At 37.6% G+C, this 23,968-nt stretch overlaps 1 protein-coding gene across 1 annotated transcript in view; it reads left to right on the top strand.

Annotated features, from left to right (window-relative positions):
- Positions 1-23,968, top strand: part of LOC133526104 (seizure protein 6 homolog) — a 118,811-nt gene that overhangs the window by 34,199 nt on the left and 60,644 nt on the right. Inside the window, exon 2 of the mRNA XM_061862572.1 lies at positions 13,591-13,776. Within this exon, the coding sequence (XP_061718556.1) occupies positions 13,591-13,776 (186 nt within the window). The remainder of the gene's footprint in view (positions 1-13,590; positions 13,777-23,968) is intronic.

Genomic DNA, 23,968 nt, shown 5'->3' with positions numbered 1-23,968 from the left:
ACCCATACAGGTACATTGCAAGCTTAATAAAAGCTTGTAAAAACTACTAAATTAGTGAAAATTGTTTGCAACTGACACATCAATTCGTATAAAACGTTATCTGGACTGATATTAGAATAGAGGCCAAATCAAATTTCTTTGTTTCTCAGAGATGTTCTAAATTTGAATGTAATATGGAATATTACGCGAAACTCTGCGTAGGGGGCGCCACTACCACAATCCATCAAAATCTAAGGGTCTACCGCGAAACAAGAAAATCGAAATATCTAACCTCTCTATCACTCTAGCATGTTCGAGCGATAAAGACGTAGATAAATTAATTTCGATTTTAGCTATTCCCGGTAGGCCCTTTTTAAACAAACCGCCTTGATGCATCAATATTTTATTATCTGTCAAAACTTACACAGTATGTATACTCTATGGTTTAAGATAGGTGCTAGTGCTGCACTCTGGCGGCAGAACATTGCAATAATACTCCCTAATAACGTATCGGTTATCGACGTTATCGTACAGGTTTGTTAACGTAGTCCGTTAGTTTATCGTCTCCGAATATATTATAGGGAGTATGATATAGATGTAGATAAAGTCTATTGATGAATTCGAACGAGTTTACGTAAGTAATCATGAGCCGCCATTTTCCTGTGCCAATGAAAAATACTAATCTCACTTTCACCTGTCAAATTACGTACGAATCTTGTGGGAATACTTGTGGCTGCGGTCGTGGGGACGTTTAACTAAGGCGGTCGGTAAATCATTACAGTAAATAAATAAATGAGTAAATAAGTATTATATGACATTATTACACAAATTGACATCACACCGTAAACTCAATAAGGCTTGTGTTGTGGGCACTGGGCATTTTGACAAAGATATATATAATATATAAATACATAGACAACACCCATGTCTCAGGAACAAATATCCGTGCTCGTCACACAAATAAATGCCCTTACCAGGATCTGAACCCGGGACCATCAGCTTCATAGGCAGGGTCACTACGCACTAGACCGGTCGTCAAATAGTAGTATAGTAAGAGATACGTTATAATATGTGTAATTTTCAATCAAAAGGTACCACTATATGAAATTAGCTTTTATTTTTATACGAATTACCCAAGTTTCCTTATAGTAAGCGACAATGTCCTTTTGACTGAAAATCGCACATACACCGTGGGCCATTTAAACCCGACAAATTTTAACCACGAATTCCTGAGGTCAAAAGGAGCAAAAAAATTTATTTTTTGCCGAAAAAAAAAATCCTTTTGCGTTTTCTGCACACGTCTTTTACACCTTGGTGAAAAAAAATCATTTCAAAGAATAAGTAAAGTTTTTTTTTATTTACAGACGGAAATTGCGAGTTTACTTTAAAACTTTAATATCTGTCAGTAGGTATGTCTAAACCAAGTCACATAGTGGCAGCGTCACAGCTAAAAAGGCGTTTTTGACTAAGTTATAAAAGAAACAAATTTTCACAGAAATTGTCATTATCTCTAAAACAAGACCGATTTCAGAAAACATTGTATGACATTTTAGTCTCTAAATGCGGTCAAAAATACACCTTTGAAATATGTCGAGTATAATTGGCCCACGGTGTATAAGGAATATAGAAATAGATACAGGTTATTCGTGGCAAAAATATACAGATAAAAAGAGGAACGAAAAACAAACTTACACATAACAATACATGACACATATTATTATTTGACGACCGGTTTGGCCTAGTGGGTAGTGACCCTGCCTACGAAGCTGATGGTTCCGGGTTCAAATCCTGGTAAGGGCATGTATTTGTGTGATGAGCATGGATATTTGTTGAATTTGTTCCTGAGTCATGGGTGTTTTATATATATGTATTTAAGTATTTATATATTATATATATCGTTGTCTAAGTACCCTCAACACAAGCCTTATTGAGCTTACTGTGGGACTTAGTCAATTTGTGTAATAATGTCCTATAATATTTATTTAATAATATTAATTTATTTATTAGTCACGAAATGGCCCCACTCAGCATGGTGTTAGTCTGAATGGGCTGGTACGGTCGGGGCCATAAACGAGGGAAGTAAGGAAAGTTTTTTTTAAATACTATTGTGGCAAATAAGATGGTAAGCAGTCCCCGTAGCCTGTGTACACCTGCAACATTTATGAGAGGAATACTGAACGATAGCAATAAAACAAATATCTACCCTCATCTGTTATTTATTTGCGATAAGAAATAAATGATAGATAAAGATAATATACACATCGACACCTTGCAAATAAGTTGCCTATTAAAATTATACGGACAGAAAATCATTACAGTACATATGGTGCTGCTTTACCGCACTAGTGCGATAATTAGCACATTACGTAACTATGTCGAAAATTTTAAGGGTCTTATATGTTGTAAAATGTTGTACGATACATGTGCAAATAATTCTGTCGTGTTTTAATTTATCCCCGCTCGTTGCGAATTTCCTATTTTTCACACTTCTATCCTAATGTACTGTTTTTGTTTTTTCTTTTTTGTTATTTAATCGTATATTATGGCAAATGAACGCTTATTTTGTATATAATCTAACTGTTATAAGTCTTATTAACGATAGAAACGTCATTGGATAATATCTGTCAGTATTCTATATACAGAGTATGGAAGGTAGAGGCAAGGAATAGAATCTCCATAGGCAGAACTACGGAAGGTGGAGATAAGGAACGAAATCTCAAAGTACCAAAAAGTGTCATCAAAAAACTTTAAATAGGTGGCGCTACAATACCTAGAGTACTTGAACAAAAAAATCAAATCATAGACAGCGCACTTCACTCCGTCAATAGCGCCTAGGTTCTTAGCTACTCTAGCGCTACTCTAGAGATTTGGAACTACTATTTATAGCTGACAGCTGGTCACTTTTGCAACGGTTCTACCATAAGAGATGACACTCCTCTTAATTCCACACTCCATAGGCAGAACTGTTGCCAAAGTGACCAGCTGTCAGTTATAAATAATAGTTCCAAATCTCACCAGAGTAGCGCTAGAGTAGCTAAAAACCTAGGCGTTATTGACGGAGTGAAGTGCGCTGTCTATGATTTGATTTTTTTCTCAAGTATTCTAGGTATTGTAGCGCCACCTATTTATGGTTTTTTGTCGGACACTTTTTGGTATATGGAGATTCTATTCCTTAACTCTACCTTCCATAATACAGGGTGTAAAAAAAAGGGGAACCCTTGAAGGGCATATTGGGTATCGTAGTGTTACGATTAGAACAAAGGAGAAGTACAATTTTTGGCCTTTGTATTAAAATCTTCCAATAGGAAAATCCGAGGTAATGACAATAATACACTTTGGTACAAAATCACTTATTTTATTCACTTCAATATCCAACATTACTTTTTTTTTTCTTTTTTTTTTTTGTTACACACGAACTGTCCGTTCCTAGCTGGATCATTGCATTTTATAACGTGTATGTTAATTACGAGTATAAGATGTAATGTTTTGAAAAGATGTCCCGCAGAGTTTCTTGCCGGTCCATATTGGGATACCCTCCTCCAATTGCGGGGGTATTTAAATCTTCTCGGGTTTGAGGTGTAGTGTTAGAGCCGGTGTAGCTTTATTTGACGTTTATAAGCGCATTGTAATATGCCTACTTGAATAATAAACTATGTTTATCTTTATCGCAAGATTTTGGTTGAGTAGGAGCTCGTAGTAAAAATATTCGATTATAGTTTGGTATAGGAACGTCAACGAGTAGAAAATCTTTTCGAACGTGTGTATATCACTTAGATACTACACCCGCTTAGATATTTCTGCAGCTGTGAAAACGACCTTTCTCTGATAAAACGAGCTTCTCGTATTCAATTCCGAACGTACACCTTTGCCATAAACATGTACACACCCTTGCACCTTAATCCATTGAGGTAAAGTTGAAAATTGTTCACATATTTATGGGTTTAGTCGGGCGATTACATCGTTAAGAAAGCGTAGTGTTGACCTCAATCACTTTAGTTTGCCGTCGGATTTCGATATGTCGTATATTTGCAACCTTAAGTCAAAGGGTTAAGGTTGAGATTGACAAGGATTTTGAGTTGGAGCGCATTGAAATCGGTGTTATTGGTAGGATGGAATTGTAGGTATTTTGCAGTTTGCACTTTATTGTGAGAGAGGCAATAGGGATATGATTTGTTTGTACTATCTATATGTCTTGATATTCAACATTCGGCCCGATTCGAAGAATGAAATACGATAACATAAGTTATGGTTTAGATAAGGGGGCCTTCCGCGAAGAACTAAATTCGCAAATTGCGGGGATCTTTCTCTTTTACTCTCTCTGAGACGTAGTTAGAGTGACAGAGGAAAATGCCCGCAATTGACGAACTTCAATTTTCACGGTTATAGTCAAGTTCTCATTTAGATAATTAGATATCGTTTGTATGTCGTATAATTGACAATAGGAGCTCGATTCGGGCAACCAATGTCACTCTGACGTTAGAAATATCGTAGATAGATCTTATTGGGATCACAGCGGAATCGAAAATAACGTCAATTTTGACATGTCGTTTAGTAATCGATCTTTTAAATATCTTTCCAAGATCTTAAACGTGTCTTAATCATTCTTCGAATCGGGCCGATTGCTTTAATACAGTTCTGTCCGTATGACATTTCAATCTTTTGCGATTGAGGCCGGGAAACGAAGGGTTGCAGGCTAAGTACACATAGACGGCAGAGCGCAGCGAGGCCGGATTGTAATACGCGGCAGGCAACCCCGTTTCTCGACGAGATTTGTATATGTATAGTGCTTTTTTTCAAACTTGCAATGAAAAAGTTTTGGCAATTTGTTTTATTCTTAGGTTTACAGCTAAAAACTAAATTACAAATCTACTACTATTCGATGGTTGAATGCCAAGACCACAATCTATAAAATAATGCAGTCATTAAAAACGAAGCCATCTAGACAGGGAAATAGTGCAAGGTGCGAGAGGCGAGGGGTGGATCGCGCGCACCCGAGCTGCATACATCGCCATTGTTAGTAGCTCGGTACTACTTACATGGCTGCACATATTGTTTTATCCATCTGTCCTTTTGGGCAGTTGTTACACTGTGCTATGGAAGGTAGAGGCAAGGAACAGAAACTCCTTGGGCAGAATTGTTGCAAAAGTGTCTAGCTGTCAGCTATAAATAATAGTTCCAAATCTCTCCAGAGTAGCGCTAGAGTAGCTAAGAGCCTAGGCGTTATTGACAGAGTGAAGTGCGCTGTCTATGATTCGATTTTTTCTCTAGTATTCTAGGTATTGTAGCGCCACCTATTTATGGTTTTTTGTCGGACACTTTTTGGTATATGGAGATTTTGTTCCTTGTTCTACCTTCCATACATTGTGCCAAGACGTTGTGTCATTTGACGTTTTCAAAACAAAAGAAGGTTGCTTTACAGGCCGTCGGAAATAAAAGAAACAAAATATAGATCGTGTCATTCACGAAGACGCGAGCCTTGAATCGTATTCTCATGATACTAAAGGTTAAAATTGACAAATCTGCTGATACGAATTATAAAATGCGATAGACTCGGTTGAAATGTATTTAAAATAAGTTCTATCTGTATTCGGCACTGTTAAGTACCATAATATATTTAGGCAACGGTTGCATGAATGAAAACATCGTGAAAAACCTTCACACATCTGCAAATAAATTCAAAGTGTGTGTTCATTTATTTAATGAAGAAAGTTTCTTCTCCTAATTGTGATGAATGTGTCGTATTAGAAGACGTGTACCATGTTATAATGGAATGTGTCCGGAATGAAGCCGCTAGGATACAACTGGCTTTTTCAAGCCATAATACTATGTTTGATGTCGGGGGCTGCAATAGCGTTCTGGCTGCTCCCAGGGCCGGATTTAGGGGAGGGCAACCGGGGCTACTGCCCCGGGGCCTCCACAAAAGAGGGAATTGCCCACAGTATAGGGCCTCCACAATAGAAAATTCGGAAAATTTACCATTTTATTTGGAAAAAATTTGGGGCCAGGGGGCCTCCACTCCTTTATTGCCCGAGGCCTCCAGACCTATAAATCTGGCATTAGCTGCTCCTCTGTCAGACTCCGCCATGGCGCTACTACAGCTTGTTCGAAAGGCTATTGTTAATAGAATTAGTTAATTGTATAAGAATATTGTATTGTTGGTTTTCTATGGAGCGACATGTCCACCTCGGTGACAAGCTTATAATATTTTTTTTTTTAATGGTAGAGGAGGCAAACGTGCAGACGGATCACCTGATGGTAAGCGATTACCGCCGATCATGGACACCTGCAACACCAGAGGGGTTGTAAGTGCGTTGCCGGCCTTTAAGATGGGAGTACGCTCTTTTCTTGAAGGTTTAAAGGTCGTATCGGTCCGGAAATACCGCAGGCGACAGTTCATTCCACAGTTTAGCTGTGCGAGGCAGAAAGTTCCTAGAAAAACGCACAGTTGAGGACTGCCAACCATCTAAGTGGTGAGGATGGAAATGTTGTCGCGTAGGGCGATGGCGAAAAGAAGCGGCAGGGATTAATCCGAACACTTCCTCGGAGCACTCCCCGTTGTACATGCGATAGAAAATGCAGAGCGAGGCCACATCTCTACGCAGCGCCAAGGAGTTAAGCCAATCCGAAATGCACTGGCAGTCGACAATTCGAGTCGCTCTTCGTTGGATGCGGTCCAGAAGGAGAAGCTGGTACTGGGGTGCCCCTGCCCATAGATGAGAACAGAGTTCCATGTGCGGGCGCACCTGCGCCTTATAAAGCTGTAGACTTTGGGCCGGTGTGAAATACTGTCTCGATCTGTTGAGCACGCCGAGCTTTTTTGAGGCTAATTTAGCCTTACCCTCTAGATGGCCGCGGAACTGGACTTCACTCGAGATGTCGACGCCAAGGATTCCGATACCGGGTGTGGCAGTCAGGGGAGTGCTCTCAAAACGAGGTATACGAAATAAAGAAAAAAAAAAGTGTGTGTTAAGTAGTATTTGGGGCTTTGTCAAAGAGGCTTGTGAATGCGACTGGGGACCGTAGGGCTGGCAGCTTCCTCGCGCAGCACATTAGTATTGCAATCCAGCGGGGTAATGCTGCCAGCATCTATAGGGACCGTGCGCGTTGGAGGGTCTGCCATCTTGTGGTCTGAATCGGAACCATAAACATGCACATTTACACGTCAAGTGTTTTCTGGTGCATAGTAGGTTCTGCCATCTTGTGGGCTACATCGGAACAATAAACATCACATTTACGCTTCGCGCCAAAAATCTGACAGCTCCTGTGCTGCCTCCTGCAGTTCATGCACGCTCCCTATGGCACCTTGCCGACGGGAGAATTTTTATTTTAGTGGGTTATTTTTTCTAATTATTATTAATTTCGATGGTTATAATTTAGTTTAGGTTATAAGTTTTGATACAATATTTATGTTATTTGGTTTACTTCAAATGTGTTGATAAATTAATATCTTTCAACTACAAATTTAGGTATACATACAGGCTGTTTATTTTCACTCCCGGCAATATTTTTCGATGTGAATATAGGGTGTTTTTTAGTCACCTGCAATAATTCACGGGGTGAATATATGCATAGGTAATAATGAGCAACTTTTACTATGGGTCCAACCCCGAAACCGGGAAAAAAATGTTGGCTTTTTGCCTTTGAATTGTATCCTTTTATATACGTATTAACTTCTTCTTCCTCGCGTTATCCCGGCATTTCTACCACGGCTCATGGGAGCCTGGGGTCCGCTTGACAACTAATCCCAAGATTTGGCGTAGGCACTAGTTTTCACGAAAGCGACTGCCATCTGACCTTCCAACCTCTGGGTTTCCAACTTCTGGGCAAACTTAGGCCTCGTTGGGATTAGTCCCGTTTCCTCACGATGTTTTCTTTCATCGAAAAGCAACTGGTAATTATCAAATGATATTTCGTACATAAGCTCAACGAGGGGGGTGGGGTTAGGGTCGGCAACGCGCATGTAACTCCTCTGGAGTTGCAGGTGTACATAGGCTACGGAGACTGCTTACCATCAGGCAGGCCGTATGCTTGTTTGCCACCGACGTAGTATTAAAAAAAAAAAAAGTTCCGAAAAACTCATTGGTACGAACCGGGGTTTGAACCCGCGACCTCCAGATGGCAAGCCGCACGCTCTTACCGCTAGGCCCCCAACGCTTTCACTTTTATATTTTTTATATTTTAACTATTAAACCAAATAACTAAAATAACTGTAAGTCTAGAAATTAAATAATATACCCTATAGCTTTCTCACTCTAACACCTACCTGTCTCCTGCTCTATCAGAGCAAGTAAACCGTGAGTACCAGGTCTATATACTTTTCTCAGAGACCTAAAGTAGTTCTAGACTTTCCCCTAAGGTCTAAAGGTCTAAATCGCAAAAGGCTTGTAAAGAGCTATTTTACAACCATTTAATTTAAATAATAAACACATTTCCGATGTAATGTAAATAATATAGGCATCCATATATATAAACAAAGGTCAATGCCCTCGTGGCCTACATACGTAGAAAATACATAAACATAGATATTTCCTTAAGCCTAGAACTTAATGATCCTGCTAGAATGAGACGGGAATACTTTAATATATTATTTTCTCACTCATATAATAGAAGTATATAAGTAATAGTTTCCACCTGATCTCGTAGGACTGTAGATTCATCTCTAGTCAATCTGATGTAGACCTTAAGTAAAGACAATACGGTATATTTTCCATATTCCGTGTGAAGTGAAAGCAGTTACGAAGCCCAATAGAGGGCGCGCTCAGTGTGTGTCATCGAGGAAAATCCTCTGGTTTCTTAGTCATTTGACCCTAGAGAGTGTTTACGGATGTGATGTCATCTGTGTCTTAGCTTAGTATCCGGAATTTGTGACGAAATGACAAATAAGTATAGAATTTATTGTTGACCGAGCATTAGTGAAGATCTCCGTTGAAGTTTGCCCACATTTTTTTTGTTTATTTGTTTATTTGTTTATTAGGATCACCAACAGAAGATACAATTCACATACTATAATTTACATACTAAAAGAGCACATTTATAATTGATCCCCCACTTAAAGGCAATCACAGCATGCATTATTTAATTTAAGTTAAGATTCAGAATAAGACCTTAATATAAATATAAATATGATATTAATTAACAAAACACCTACTTAATACGAACAATAAATTTTCCACACAAAAGTAACTAAGTTAGCCGAGCTAGCTGAGGTTGTCAACAGATAATAATTTTTTTTTAAATGAGGCTTCACTGTCGTGAAACACATCCAAAGAAGGGACATTATTAGCATGCTTGTTGTATAGGCGAGCCAGGCGAGGCAAAGGGGAGTGAGCCAATAGGTTAGTTCGACTACGACGCACATAGAGTAAGGCACAAGGATAACGTGGTAAACGAGTTTTAACATAACATAAGGAAATCATTTAATTTCCTTATGTCTGGATGTTCTCCTTTGCGGGTTGCATTTCTCAACCGATTCCCGTGAAATTTTGTGAGCAGGTTCAATAGTTACTTGTTTTATTTTTTTATTAGATTTTTTGGAAAATTTTCAAAATGGCGGATGCCTTTTCAAATTAGTAGCACTGAGGAGCGATTTTTTAATATCGATTTTGTTGCTAGAAAATTTGTGAAAAACGGCAAAATTCTATTTTAGAAATACTCTCCTTCCTCGCGTTGCCGCGGCCTTTTGCTACGGCTTATGGAAGCCTGGGATCCGCAACTAATCCGTAGACTTGGCGTAGGTACTAGTTTTTACGAATGCGGCTGCCATCTGACCTTCCAACCCGGGTAAACTAGCCCTTATTGGGATTAGTCCGGTTTCCTCACGATGTTTCTCTTCACCGAAGTGACTGGTAAATATGAAATGATATTTCGTACATAAGTTTAGAAAATATTTTCAGAATTTATGTACCGGTCACATTTGTTTACAACATTAAGACAGAAGTGGAGGCCCTGCGCGAAATCGCCTTTTCAAAAAAACGTAATCCAAATTTGACAAATTCCCCTCTGGATATGAACATAATTGAAAATATTTTGACACAATTTGTTGTATATCAAGCACAGCTATACTACAACTACTTTTTATTTTAGAATTTTTTATTATTATAAGAGCTAGGAGCAATTAGAAATTTGTATGAAATCTCCTAATTTTTCAATAATCAAATGGCTATGGATATACTTACATCAAATTATGCAAAAATATAACTAAGTATGTAATAATAGTATTTACAGTACATATGGTGCTACTTTACCGCACTAGTGCGAAAATTAGCATATAACGTTACTGTGTCGAACATTTAAAGAGCCATGTACTGTAAAACGTTGTACGATACATGTGCGAATAGGTAATTCGCAACTCGTGTCGATTTAAAACACTCCCTTCGGTCGTGTTTTAATTTATCGCCACTCGTTTCGAATTTCCTATTTTTCACACTTGTATCGTAATGTACTATAAGCAAATCATTTCTGACCTTTGTGTTGCTTAAATGCCATGAGTCCTATATAGACACTTGATCCTCAGGAAAATCAAGATCGATTGACATTATTTACAAAAAAACAGTCAAGTAGCCAATTGGTTACACTAAGATGTCGTCGGCGAGACTGACCAATTGTAAACGGTACTTATCACTACGATAAAGTCGACACATCAGTATATCTTCTATTGTGTCTAATTCTGCCAAATCCTCACTACCGTATATGGCTTGGACAGATTTAGAGGCGGGAAGAATCGAGTCTTTATACGTCCAAGAGCGTTGTCACATCTTGCGATCTGGGCTACAACCGCGTAAATCGAAGTTCGTCAATTGCGGGCATTTCTCTGTCACTCTATTTACTTCTTAGTGAGAGTAAAAGAGAAAGATCCCCGCAATTTGCGAAATTCGGTTTTCGGTTTGGGCCCACTGATATCGGATCTCGGATGAAGTTAGGAGAAAAATAGTTGCTAGAGCATACCCTATGGCACCAAGTCTTGTTGCATTAACGCTTTCTTTTGAACAACAAACAATTATTAAATATATAAATAAATAGGCACTTTTTTGGTTTTTGTTGTCGTATCCGACATCCGATATCGAATCGGACCACGTTAAAATACTTTAGAATAAATAATGAATAAAATAATATAAAAATAAAGACCATTTATTTCAGACCTTCCTCCATACACTATTAGTTTTAACATAATTTCTTAAGCACACTAAAATATGTTATTATACATACTAAATTTAACTTAAAATTAAATATTATAGTGTTTAACTGGAGCCAGGCACATACACCAGTAATAACTACATATACTCATGTGAATCATGTTACCACTGAATGCACCCTGGTCCAGTTCACAATAAAGCTGACTATCAAGCCTGTCAGCTATAACTGCCAGGAGACTGTTGCGGCTGTCTCGCAGGCGCCGCGCGCCTCGCAGCGCGCGCGCATGATGGCCGGGAACCCGTCCACGCGCGCATCTCGGACATCCCGGACGCGCTGCCCTGAAGGCATTGTTGTATTAGTAAATGTGAAGAACAGCATTTAGTTTAACATTTCCATGACTATACTCGAGTAGATCGTCAAATCCTTGAAGCGAAAAACACTTGAATCCTCCTTTAAAATCTATGTTTAGTTTTGGAGGTTCTATAGTATTTTGAGACAACAAGATTTTAAAGATATCAGATAAATTTATTAAAAAACCGGGCAAGTGAGAGTCGGACTCGCGCACGAAGGGGAAGGGAAAAATATGTTTGTTGTATGGGAGCCCCCCTTAAATATTTATTTTATTCTGTTTTTAGTATTTGTTGTTATAGCGGCAACAGAAATACATCATCTGTGAAAATTTCAACTGTCTAGCTATCACGGTTCATGAGATACAGCCTGGTGACAAACGGACGGACGGACGGACAGCGAAGTCTCAGTAATAGGGTCCCGTTTGACCCTTTGGGTACGGAACCCTAAAAAGAGGTTATTTTATACCCAAGTGAAGTAGTAGACTCTGTGGGTGATTATGTAGGACGTAGTGGGCATAATTACATACAGTAAAATTGTACTTATATTGACACTTACAGAATAGGGAACTTTGGTCATATGTATTGTATGGACTGACGTTTACATACGTACAAATAGCTATAGATTTGACGTGCCTTTCCTCGCAAAAATCGGCATACTGTTTTGTACAGAAAGTTACAGACAAGGCGTCTAGTTGATAAAACCTGCAAGTATTTTAGAGACCTCACGTTTTACGACATGGGGTTTTAAAAGCGGGTATTCAGGGCTCACCACGGTCACCAGGCTTTTCCGACGTTGCTTATGTCCATCATTTCGTTTGTTAAATGATCGAGTCTAAAAATCAGAATGGGGTCCTAAAGACTCACGCCTTAGCCAACACTAGTTCGAATGCACGCTTTCTCTGATCTATGGATCATATCGAATTTGGTTGTTCAGCGCATTCGTCATGCGTCACTTTCCCTTTCTTGTTTGTTCGTAGCTCTTAAAGTGTTTCCATATTTTAACTTAAACGCGGTAAAACCATTTATTAATGGAGGAGTTTTGATAAATATCTACGGCGTAGCTTTATTTAACGTTCATATATAAGGGAATTGTAATATGCCTACTTGAAAAATAAACTATATTTATCTTTACGAGATTGTCTCGTAATTGTATCAGATTAGATATCTATATATATGAGACCCATTGCATAAAAACAATACAATGGATACTCAAAATCTGGTACAGTACTCGTATTATCTATACTTAGGACATTCTCACACAAATCGACCACACACAATAAGCTACCTATAAATAAAGCATTCTGTTATTGGTAGTCACTTTTATAGCTAATAACAATTAAGAATACAAAATCGTTCACGGAGAATAAACTGTAAATGCAATGTTATGGATGTCACCTGTACCCCTAGTGTAAATATTTTCGACAGCGAAACGTGACGTACGCGTTTGCGTTAAGTGTCATTTTGTATGAGATTTTTGACTTTCCAAAACGTCCCGCTTGGCGCGCTGTTCAAAAACCGATACAAAATGAGACTTAACTCAAACGCGTACGTCACGTTTCGCTATCGACTAAATTTACACTAGGGGTACTGATAGCCAATCCCCTTACTAAATGCTAAGAACAGTCAAGTGTAAAAATATGGGTGTTCACATCTAACTCAAAAATATGTCCCATAGCATCTTATTCCAGTGTAATAAGAGCGTAGTACCATATTTATGAGACGATTTATTCGATACATGTTTTTGCACTTGACTGTACTTGGTCGTGATGTGTCGATCAAGTAGAAGTAGTCTTGAAGTATAGAATACTTACAAGAAAATTGTGATTTTGCGTTTGTGTATAAGGTGTTATACAATCTATTTTTATTAACGAAATTGTACCTTTTATTCGTTTAGTCAAAAGAAAGAAAAAAGAAACTTTAATATTAAAATCTTTGAGGTATTGTATTTTTTAATAATTTCCATTATTTTTTTGTATTCAATTTATTGTAATAAAGTGCTCATTATCTATCTATGTAACGAGATTTTGTTATAAAATTCAACATGCGTGGGCATCAAATCGCCGCATCTGTTGTGTGAACTTGTATACGTAAATAAAAATGTCCCTAAAAATCCCCAATTTGTCCCCAGGCGCGTCAGCAACATGCCGGTTCCCGGGCGCCCCCGCTCACTCCCACGTCACATTCTCCGACGAAACCCTCGAGGAGGGCTCCGTAGCCACGTACGCGTGCGAGCGGGGCTTCGAGCTACTGGGCCCCGCGAGACGGGTCTGCGGGGACAATGGGAGGTGGAGTCCTGATGGAATACCATTCTGCGGTAAGTAGTTAATTGAGTGTATTAGGAGTGCGCGTCACCATTCTCCGACGAGACACTTGAAGAAGGCTCTGTCTCCATGTATGCTTATGAATGGAGCTTAGGGTTACTAGGCCCCGCGAAGCGACAATGGGAGGTGGAGTCCTGATGGAATACCATTTTGCGGTAAGTCAGAAACCCTTGTAATTTACCCTGTAACTTGCCCTGTCAGTATTGTATGTGTGGGTCAAATTTTGGAAGCTAAATTTGCCCCACTTTCCGATTTCCGATAGATCTGAAAATTTGCATTGCATAAGTCGGGTGACATTTCTATATTATGGTACCATCGAGCTGATCTGATGATGGAGACTAGAGGTGACCATAGGAATTTAACTCTGTGATAAAAACAACGCAACCAAATTGTGTTTGGGGTTTTTAGAGTTGTCTCGATGAGTATTAGTTGCCTGTGGGAAAAAAGTACAGTCAGCGGTAAAAGCTTGTACCAGAAATGAAATTTTTGCCAAAAACTTATTTATATAATTTATATGAACTAATTAATAATGAACTAGTGTAGTCGGTAGTGAACCTACGAAGGAGGTCCCGATTTTGAACCCTAATAAGGGCATTTATTTGTATTTTTGTAGTATTTTTGACTACCACAAGCATTACGGCCAGCTTTTTCGAGCGTAGGTTTAAATAGTTATAAAAGCGATGGTCGAGCAGCGAGTAAGCTACCGAAGATCCAATATGACCCTGACCTTGTTTGGTAAAGCACCTGCTTCACAGTCACAAATTAACAATCAAGAATTAGTCGGTCGGAAATCTCGTTTCGTTGCGACATTCACCACCAATAGAAGCGTATAAGATACTTACTCTATGTGCGTCGTAGTCGAACTAACCTATTGGCTCACTCCCCTTTGCCTCACCTGGCTCGCCTATACAACAAGCATGCTAATAATGTCCCTGCTTTGGATGTGTTTCACGACAGTGAAGCCTCATTTAAAAACAAATTATTATCTGTTGACAACCTCAGCTAGCTCGGCTAACTTAGTTACTTTTGTGTGGAAAATGTATTGTTCGTATTAAGTAGGTGTTTTGTTATTTAATATCATATTTATATTTATATTAAGGTCTTATTCTGAATCTTAACTTAAATAATGCATGCTGTGATTGCCTTTAAGTGGGGGATCAATTATTAATGTGCTCTTTTAGTATGTAAATTATAGTATGTGAATTGTATCTTCTGTTGGTGATCCTAATAAACAAATAAGATAACGCGCCACAAGCATCTGCCACTGTGGATAACTTTATCCAATAGATCTACAGTTTCGCTGACTGAACCTTGGAAATCTCGTAAATCAGAGGATTGTTGCACTTTGTGTTATAATTTTTTTTTATCACAGTTGATCTTAAAAGATTAATTAACACGTAGGCGATACGCCCGTAAATTCGAACAAATAAACACGCTAGGTAATGCAGTCTGTAAATCCTAAATTTCGACCTAGGCCTGTAATGTACGTCTGACACCGTCTTATGCCTAAGCATAAGCTTTATTTATTTCCTCACAAGTGTGATGAAAAACATTATGTGTGCCACGAGCGGTCAAAGAATTACGAACTCGTGTTGATTAAGCCCTCGCCTTCGGCCCAAAGACTGCATAGACTGATTGTATGCAGTGGGGGTCACCTTTCCCTGCAGCTGACTGTACTGTTACAAACGCATAATATGTTACATAAATTTATTTACTTTTTGTTATCTGTTGAATGAAATCGCTCTCAATCATATAAAACATTATAAACAATAAATAAATAAATATTATAGGACATCATTACACAAATGGGCTAAGTCCCACAGTAAGCTCAATAAGGCTTGTGTTGAGGGTACTTAGACAACGATATATATAATATATAAATATTTATAAATACTTAAATACATAGAAAACACCCATTACTCAGGAACAAATATCCATGCTCATCACACAAATACATGCCCTTACCAGGATTTGAACCCGGGACCATCAGCTTCGTAGGCAGGGTCACTACCCACCAGGCCAAACCGGTCGTCAAGTAAACATAGTACAATTTTAAAGTCCGTTTAAATTAACTTCACTCCGTCTTGAAAACATGTGAGTCATTTATAAACTTCATATTTTCAAAGAAATTGGACATTACAGATAATATTGCCACACTTCGTCATTGCAAATGCCATGCAGTGTAAACTTGGTTCGAGTCTATCCAAATGTATTTACTTATTGACATGAATCGTATAATTAGTATTTTTCTACTAGTCGACTGTAATGGTTGGATTAAGATTTCGTATACCAAACTATTATTGCGTACTTTTCATCTATAGTGGGAGCCCATACTCAACTATAACATTCATTTCGATACGCTGTAGTCAACCATAAAGAATTTGACCAATAACATGCCGCCGCGCTCCCATAGAAAAGACATAAACGGGCAACTATTTCATGAGCATATTTATTCAACGTGCGTTTATATCTTTTGTACTACATTTTGTTTACTGAGATACTATTACCAATGTGCATTAATTATTTAAGTTTTATAGTAATAAAAGTATTCTAATATGTGTCTCGTAGAAAAAGTATTGTTTACAATAGTGATATAATATAATCTCTCTATTATATCAGGATTGTATAATAGTACATTACGATACAAGTGCGAAAACTAGGAAATAAGGCAGTGTTTTAAATCGACACGAGTTGCGAATTACCTATTCGCACATGTATCGTACAACGTTTTACAGTACATATGGCCCTTTAAATGTTCGACACAGTAACGTAATATGCTAATTTTCGCACTAGTGCGGTAAAAGAGCATCATATGTACTGTAATAATACATTACGATACAAGTGCGAAAAATAGGAAATTTGAAACGAGTGGCGATAAATTAAAACACGACCGAAGGGAGTGTTTTAAATCGACACGAGTTGCGGATTACTTATTCGCATATGTATCGTACAACGTTTTACAGTACATATGGCCCCATAAATGTTCGACACAGTAACATAATATGCTAATTTTCGCACTAGTGCTATAAAGTAGCATCATATGTACTGTAAAAGCTTGTAAAATTGGTTCTGACTGCCAAACTTCACAGTCGGAGACGCACTACAAGAGATAAAAATTATAGGTTATAATATAAATATTATAGGACATTATTACAGAAATTGACTAAGTCCCACAGTAAGCTCAATAAGGCTTGTGTTGAGGGTACTTAGACAACGATACCTATATATAATATATAAATATTTATAAATACTTAAATACATAGAAAACACCCATGACTCAGGAACAAATATCCATGCTCATCACACGAATACATGCCCTTACCAGGATTTGAACCCGGGACCATCAGCTTCGTAGGCAGGGTCACTACCCACTAGGCCAGACCGGTCGTCAAAATGTTTGTGTTTATGTTTATTTTTTTATGGTTTAATGGTTATGTTTATATTTTTATCAAAATGTGCTCACAAATGCATAATGTGTTACATCCACGTTGAGAGAGCGGCCTGCTTTTACTTTCTTTCGAAACTCGGGTAAAGAGAAGGAAGCTCCCATCCCACGGCTCTCTCGATTGTCATGCGCTTTCCTTTGATTCTTATATTGCTTATCTTGCTCTTGGACCACTTAACTTGGCTGCGTAATTATGTATACACGTGCAGGCATCATTCGCGCGAGTTTGTGACGCGCTAAGGCTTATGACCTAATTAGGCACGGTAATAGCACCCAGTGTTAGCCGTACGTTAATAAGAATTGACCAATAACCATTACAAATTGAACCGTACAACGTAACGGAAGGTTACAGTTTAAGGTTCAATTTATAATGGATAATTGACAATTCTAATTAACATTCGGCCAACACTGCACCCAATTATGTATAACCCAATATCTTAGCCCTAGTATTTAATATGTCTAGACGTGTCATTCGCGTGCGCCCGTGAGGGCAGTGTTGTCACATCTACCAACTTTTTGGTAGATCTACCAATTTTGCCTGCGTTGTACCTACCTCCCTCGGCCTGAAATCTACCTATTTTTCAAAATGGTGCAATTGTAAGCAATTCTCAATACATGTTAAGGAACATTGCTTAATTTCTACCGAATTTAGATTCGATTTAATGAAAACTTGCCAAAGAAACAGATTATACAAGCAGGTTTATTACCTACAAACAATGGAAATCCTAACTTTTGTTTCAATTTCTTTAATAAATACGTGTACTAACGTCACAATTTTAAAAACTTATAAATAATTCAAAACATTTTATACACATTTTAAATCATAAAAATGTACTTCTATTGAGTGGTAGATCTACCTATTTTTCACTTTAAACTCCACCCGTTTCTACCTATTTTTGCACCCTGTCCTACCATTTCATACCAACACTGCGTGAGGGGTAAATAGCAATGCGACGAAATTAAAAACACGTTATAAGATTCCTGACAACATACCATGTATAACCTACGTAATTTTGTAGGGTTATTTGTTACCCACCACACACCATACTAAATTAACACATGACCGCCGCGCGATTATTAAGTCTCGTTCTATAATTGTCAATAAGTAAAATTAATCACACGTTCTGCCGGTGAGTAAGGTTGCCAGAGATCAACGAGATTGCGGAGTGTTAGGGTCGGCAACGCACATGTACCTCTGGAGGCTACGGAGACTGCTTACCATCAGGCGGGCCGTATGCTTGTTTACCACCGACGTAGTATAAAAAAACGGCCAAGAGCATGTCGGGCCACGCTCAGTGTAGGGTTCCGTAGTTACTCTTCCGTCACAATAAGCTAAACTGGAGCTTAAAGTATAGTAAATTGTTAACCAAGGGATGAAACGGTACCTTTCACCCGAGTTAAACAAATAGGCTGCATAATCAGTACCTAATTAAAGTAAGTCTTTTTACTATGAAGGGAAAACTTTTTGCGATAACTCAAAAACAGCTAAACTGATCATGTCTGCTATAGTTTTCATTGAATGTCTTTCTTAAGCTCTACTTCCACGATTTTTTTCATATTTTTTGGACCTATGGTTCAAAAGTTAGAGGGGGGGACACATTTTTTTTTCTTTCGGAGCCATTATCTCCGAATATATTCACTTTATCAAAAAATGATTCTTGAAAACCCCTATTCGTTTTGAAAGACCTTTCCAACGATAACCCACACTCTAGGATTGAAGCAAAAAAAAAAATTCACCCCCACTTTACGTGTAGGGGAGCTACCTTAAAAAAATTAAATTTTTAGATTTTATTGTACGACTTTGTCGGCTTTATTGATTTATATATCCATGCCAAATTTCAGCTTTCTAGCACTAACGACCACGGAGCAAAGCCTCGGACAGACAGACAGACAGACAGACAGACGGACATGGCGAAACTATAAGGGTTCCTAGTTGACAACGGAACCCTAAAAAAAACCAGTTTCCGATATGTGCAATTTCCGTATATAAGTTTCTTACCGTTACGGGTGTTGTCACGCAATTTCTTTTTCAAATTGCCAACCAGCTAATGGCCCGGTGATTCAGACAGGTGGGTCGCAGTGGGTCAAGTTGGAGGTCACCCACGGCCGGCCACTTTCCATTGCACTGCGTTTATTATTATTTATTTTTTTATTGAACACAATGCAAGTTTACAGTGACAGACCAACGCACTTACATGCTAGGAAAACATAAATTATCAAGAATAATAAATTAATAATGCTGAATCAAAGACATACAAAAATATAAAAATCATGCGCAGAAAAATGTCAAAACTAATTCAAATTGTCATTTTACTTACACTCTAAGAAAACAAGAAAATAAAATCAGAAATATGGTAAAACAATATAAATAAAATAAATTAAATTAAATGTCAAAACAGATTACATAATTACCTTATACAATTTCAGTCAATCAAATTTATGAAAATTTAAAAATATTCTAGCAATTTTGCACAAGTGTTTGCCATATCAAGCCACAGGGGACCTAGCCAACATGACAATCGTTAGTAGAAAACGCTGTCAAAACTCTCGCAAGTCCCAGCGTACTTTTATAAGTATTTTTCTTTTTTGACTACCGGTTTGGCCTAGTGGGTAGTGACCCTGCCTACGAAGCTGATGGTCCCGGGTTCAAATCCTGGTAAGGGCATTTATTCGTGTGATGAGCATGAATATTTGTTCCTGAGTCATGGGTGTTTTCTATCTATTTAAGTATTTATAAATATTTATATATTATATATATCGTTGTCTAAGTACCCTCAACACAAGCCTTATTGAGCTTACTGTGGGACTTAGTCAATTTGTGAAGTAAAGTCCTATAATATTTATTTATTATTTTTATTATTTATTAATATTATGTCGGTGGCTTATACGGCCTGCCTGATGGTAAGCAGTCTCCGTAGCATATGGACGCCTGCAACTCTAGAGGTGTTGCATGCGCGTTGCCGACCCTTACACTCGGTACCCTGTACTGTACCTATGTACTGTAACTGAATTCATATAAATGAACACAGTGGCACAAGTCGTAAACAAACAGTTAACTTATGACAGCCGCCATTAAAACAAATCGATATGACACCCGAATTATAAAATAGAATTACATATAATAATAAGTATAGCAAATGAAGAAGCACGTACTAAAACCCATTTATTTAATAGACGTAATAGCGGTCTCAATAAAATGTGTACAGAATACAAATTGCAGTTGAACGCGAATAATAAACAACCTTATATTATACTGGTCAGAGTCCAAATTGGATTGGGTATGTGATACGAGCTTGTGGTCGTAACAAGATAGGCACGTATGAAATTCATCATAGAAAAATGCGAAAGAAATTCTATCGGCGTATTTTATATTGAGGACCTACCTTAGTCGTATGCCTTTATGTACATACATATATAATAACTACGCAAATAAATGCCCATATCAGGGTCCAAATCGGGACCTCCTTCGTAGGCTCACTACCGACTACACTAGTTCATATAAATTATATAAATAAGTTTTTGGCAAAAAATTCATTTCTGGTACAAGCTTTTATAGCTGACTGTACTTTTTTTCCACAGGCAACTAATACTCATCGAGACAATTCTAAAAACCCCAAACACAATTAGGTTGCTTTGTTTTATCACAGAGTTCCTATGGCTACCTCCTGTCTCCATCATCAGATCAGCTTGATGGTACCGTCATATTGCATTGTCACCCGACTTACATATGTGTGCAAATTTCCAGCTTCATCGGAAACCGGGAAGTGGGTCAAATTTAACTTGCAAGATTTGTCCCATACATACTATAACAGGGCAAGTTGAATAAAAGCTTGTATAAATACTCTATTTAATGTGTGCAAATGTATAAAAAAGACTACAGTAGGTACTCGGTAATCCGACGCTTGCTTGTACGGCAGAAATGGTTAAATATTTCGTCTCGATTTACGTTCTTTTCTAGGGCGAAGTAATAGCAAATATTACAAAACGAAATTACTATTAAATTGTCAAGAGCAATATAGCACTATTATAGCAGCTTCATTGTTATGTCAAACACCTAAATAAAATATCGTAGATACATCAAGTTAAAACAAATTGACTCTATGAATAATCTTGCCCAATAAAATACCTTATTGTGGTTTGTTTACATTTAGTTACCTAAAGAAATACATTATAATATGTTGGTAAAAATGTGAATTTTAGCAGAAAGTTCACACGTTAATCCGATTGTGGTAGGTGTTCAGGCGATTGGGGGGCGTGGAGGGGAGTGGGGGGAGTCGATGACACGCAGGTCGGGCCGTTAACGACAAGTGCTGGCACACTTACTGGCCCCGTTACTCGCAGGGTTGCCGTCTGGCTTATTTTTGTAATTTATATTTCTATGTCATGTATTCACACATATAAGTTTACAGTATAATTTATAAATGGAATTTAATAATTATCATGTAATCATTTTATGTTTATGATTTAATTGACATTGTACATATCCTAATATTTTAATAAATTACAATGTTATATTGCAACTGCATAATGCGTAAATAACTTGACATGTAATATTTATAACATTATAAATAAATAACTATGACTGTACAAAACCAAGTTACTTACACGGTAAATATTTTTTAATTAATAAATAAATATTATTTTATTGTAATCTTTACTAAGCAGTGCAGTTAATTGACCAATTGTACACCTTATTCTATTGACTCAGGGACTGGAGTTGGCCATGTAACTGTACTGTGCTATATCTACTTGCTAAGTTAATTAATAACTATATCTATGTAATTGTAAACAAAAACGTAAGCAAATATTTGTCCTGTATTACTGAATAAAGACATTTATTATTATTTAAATGTCGCAATTCGATTCGCTCACCGTCGTTCTTTAAGACAACACTACAGTGCACCGTGATTGGATTTATTAATTTTAGTTAAATAATTGCCAAAGGAGACTAATACTTATTTGGTTAAGCATTAACCTGACAATTGAACAGCTAGTAACAAAGGACTTACACTGGTTTACTATTCATCGGTGTTGCGCTCAGAGATAAGGAAGCACAGTATATGCAAGATCAACAGAATAAAATGGCTGGAGAAAAAGCATCGTCTAATCCTGACTTATCACTTAATATGGAGAATTCCAATGTCAACATGAGAAAGCGCAAAGGACATACGGACCTGGACGATATGACGTCACTCCAATCAGAAATTAAGGACATGTTAAATAGCTTCAAAAAAGATAGAGAAACCGAAAGTGTGCAGTTATATAAGGCGATTGAAGAACTAAGGGCACAAAACAAGGAGATAATTAAAACCAACAACAACATTGAAAAAATGTTGGAACACACGACATCAATGTATAATAACATAAAAGAAAAAGTTGACAAGATCTCAACGGAACACGAAGACGCCTTACTAAAGATCAACAACCTTGAAATCCAAGTAGAAGATTTGCAAAAGGGCTCAAAAAGTTGCTACGGTTGAAATAAGAAATATTCCTGTTACAGAAAATGAAGACTTACGTGACATACTGAACGCGATACATAACTCGTTGCAATTGCCGTTATCGCCAAATGATATAAAGCAAGTTAGGCGATTGAAAAATAATCAAAATACCATCATAACGGAGTTTGGATCCACCCACCAAAGCAAAGCGTTATTAAACGCTGTCAAGCAATATAATAAATTGCACCCTGAAGACAAGTTCAACACGGTGAACCTGAGCATGGAAATGGACAAACTACCGGTTTACATATCGGAGGCTCTAACGCCGCGTGGCCGAAAACTGCACTTTCTTGCTCGGGAACTACGCAAAAATTTTAACTACAAACACTGCTGGACCTGGCAAGGACGGGTGTTCGTGAAGAAAACGGATAGCTCTCAAACTATTTGGATCAAATCGGAACAGCAAATTGAAACTCTGAAATCTTCTTCTAACCAATGACTATTATATGAGACGTACTGTAAGTTTTTTATTGTTATTATAGATATTTCACTAAATACATTCATGCCAAACACACTTAACACATACACGCACACGCCAGTTACTAAACACTCATTTAATAAGCAACAGTCCATAAATTACAACGGCCACAGAATTACTTACTTGAAAATCAATCATTTACTTATACCTCTTATTGATGACCGACGTCAATTTATTATCATCTGATATTGATAGTTCTATCAATATCGACAATTCTGTGGCAGTAGATAATCCGGAATGTTGCAAGAATTTACTCAAAGCTTCTAATAATCAGTTTAGGGTATTAACACAAAACATAAGAAGTCTTAATCACAACTTTAACGAGTTGCAGGTCCTTTTAAAACGAGTTGATTTAGACTTTGATGCCATTATTTTAACGGAATGTTGGCTTAGCGATGGTAAAGGAATACCCCTCTTGCCCAATTATAGAGCTGCCTCAACACAACGTAACTTTAATCAGAACGATGGTGTAGTTGTTTACGTTAAAACTGATCTTCCATTTACATCTACGGAATCTGAAGATATAAAAGACGCAAACTGCCTTATCACAACGCTTGGAATGGACTATGCTATCGTTTCTGTATATAGGCCTCCCTCATACAGACGACCGGACACATTTATTTACTCTTTAGACACAGTATTAAACAAACTTAAGCGATACAGTAATATTATCCTTTTAGGTGATATCAATATAAATATAGTTGAAAACAACCAAGACAATTTTTCAACTGACTATTTAGATATGCTGGCTTCCCATGGAC

Source organism: Cydia pomonella, chromosome 1 (genome assembly GCF_033807575.1).
Source record: "Cydia pomonella isolate Wapato2018A chromosome 1, ilCydPomo1, whole genome shotgun sequence".
Classification (NCBI taxonomy): Eukaryota; Metazoa; Arthropoda; class Insecta; order Lepidoptera; family Tortricidae; genus Cydia; species Cydia pomonella.
The sequence above is the reverse complement of the archived record's forward strand: the minus strand, read 5'-3'. Positions and strand labels throughout refer to the sequence as shown.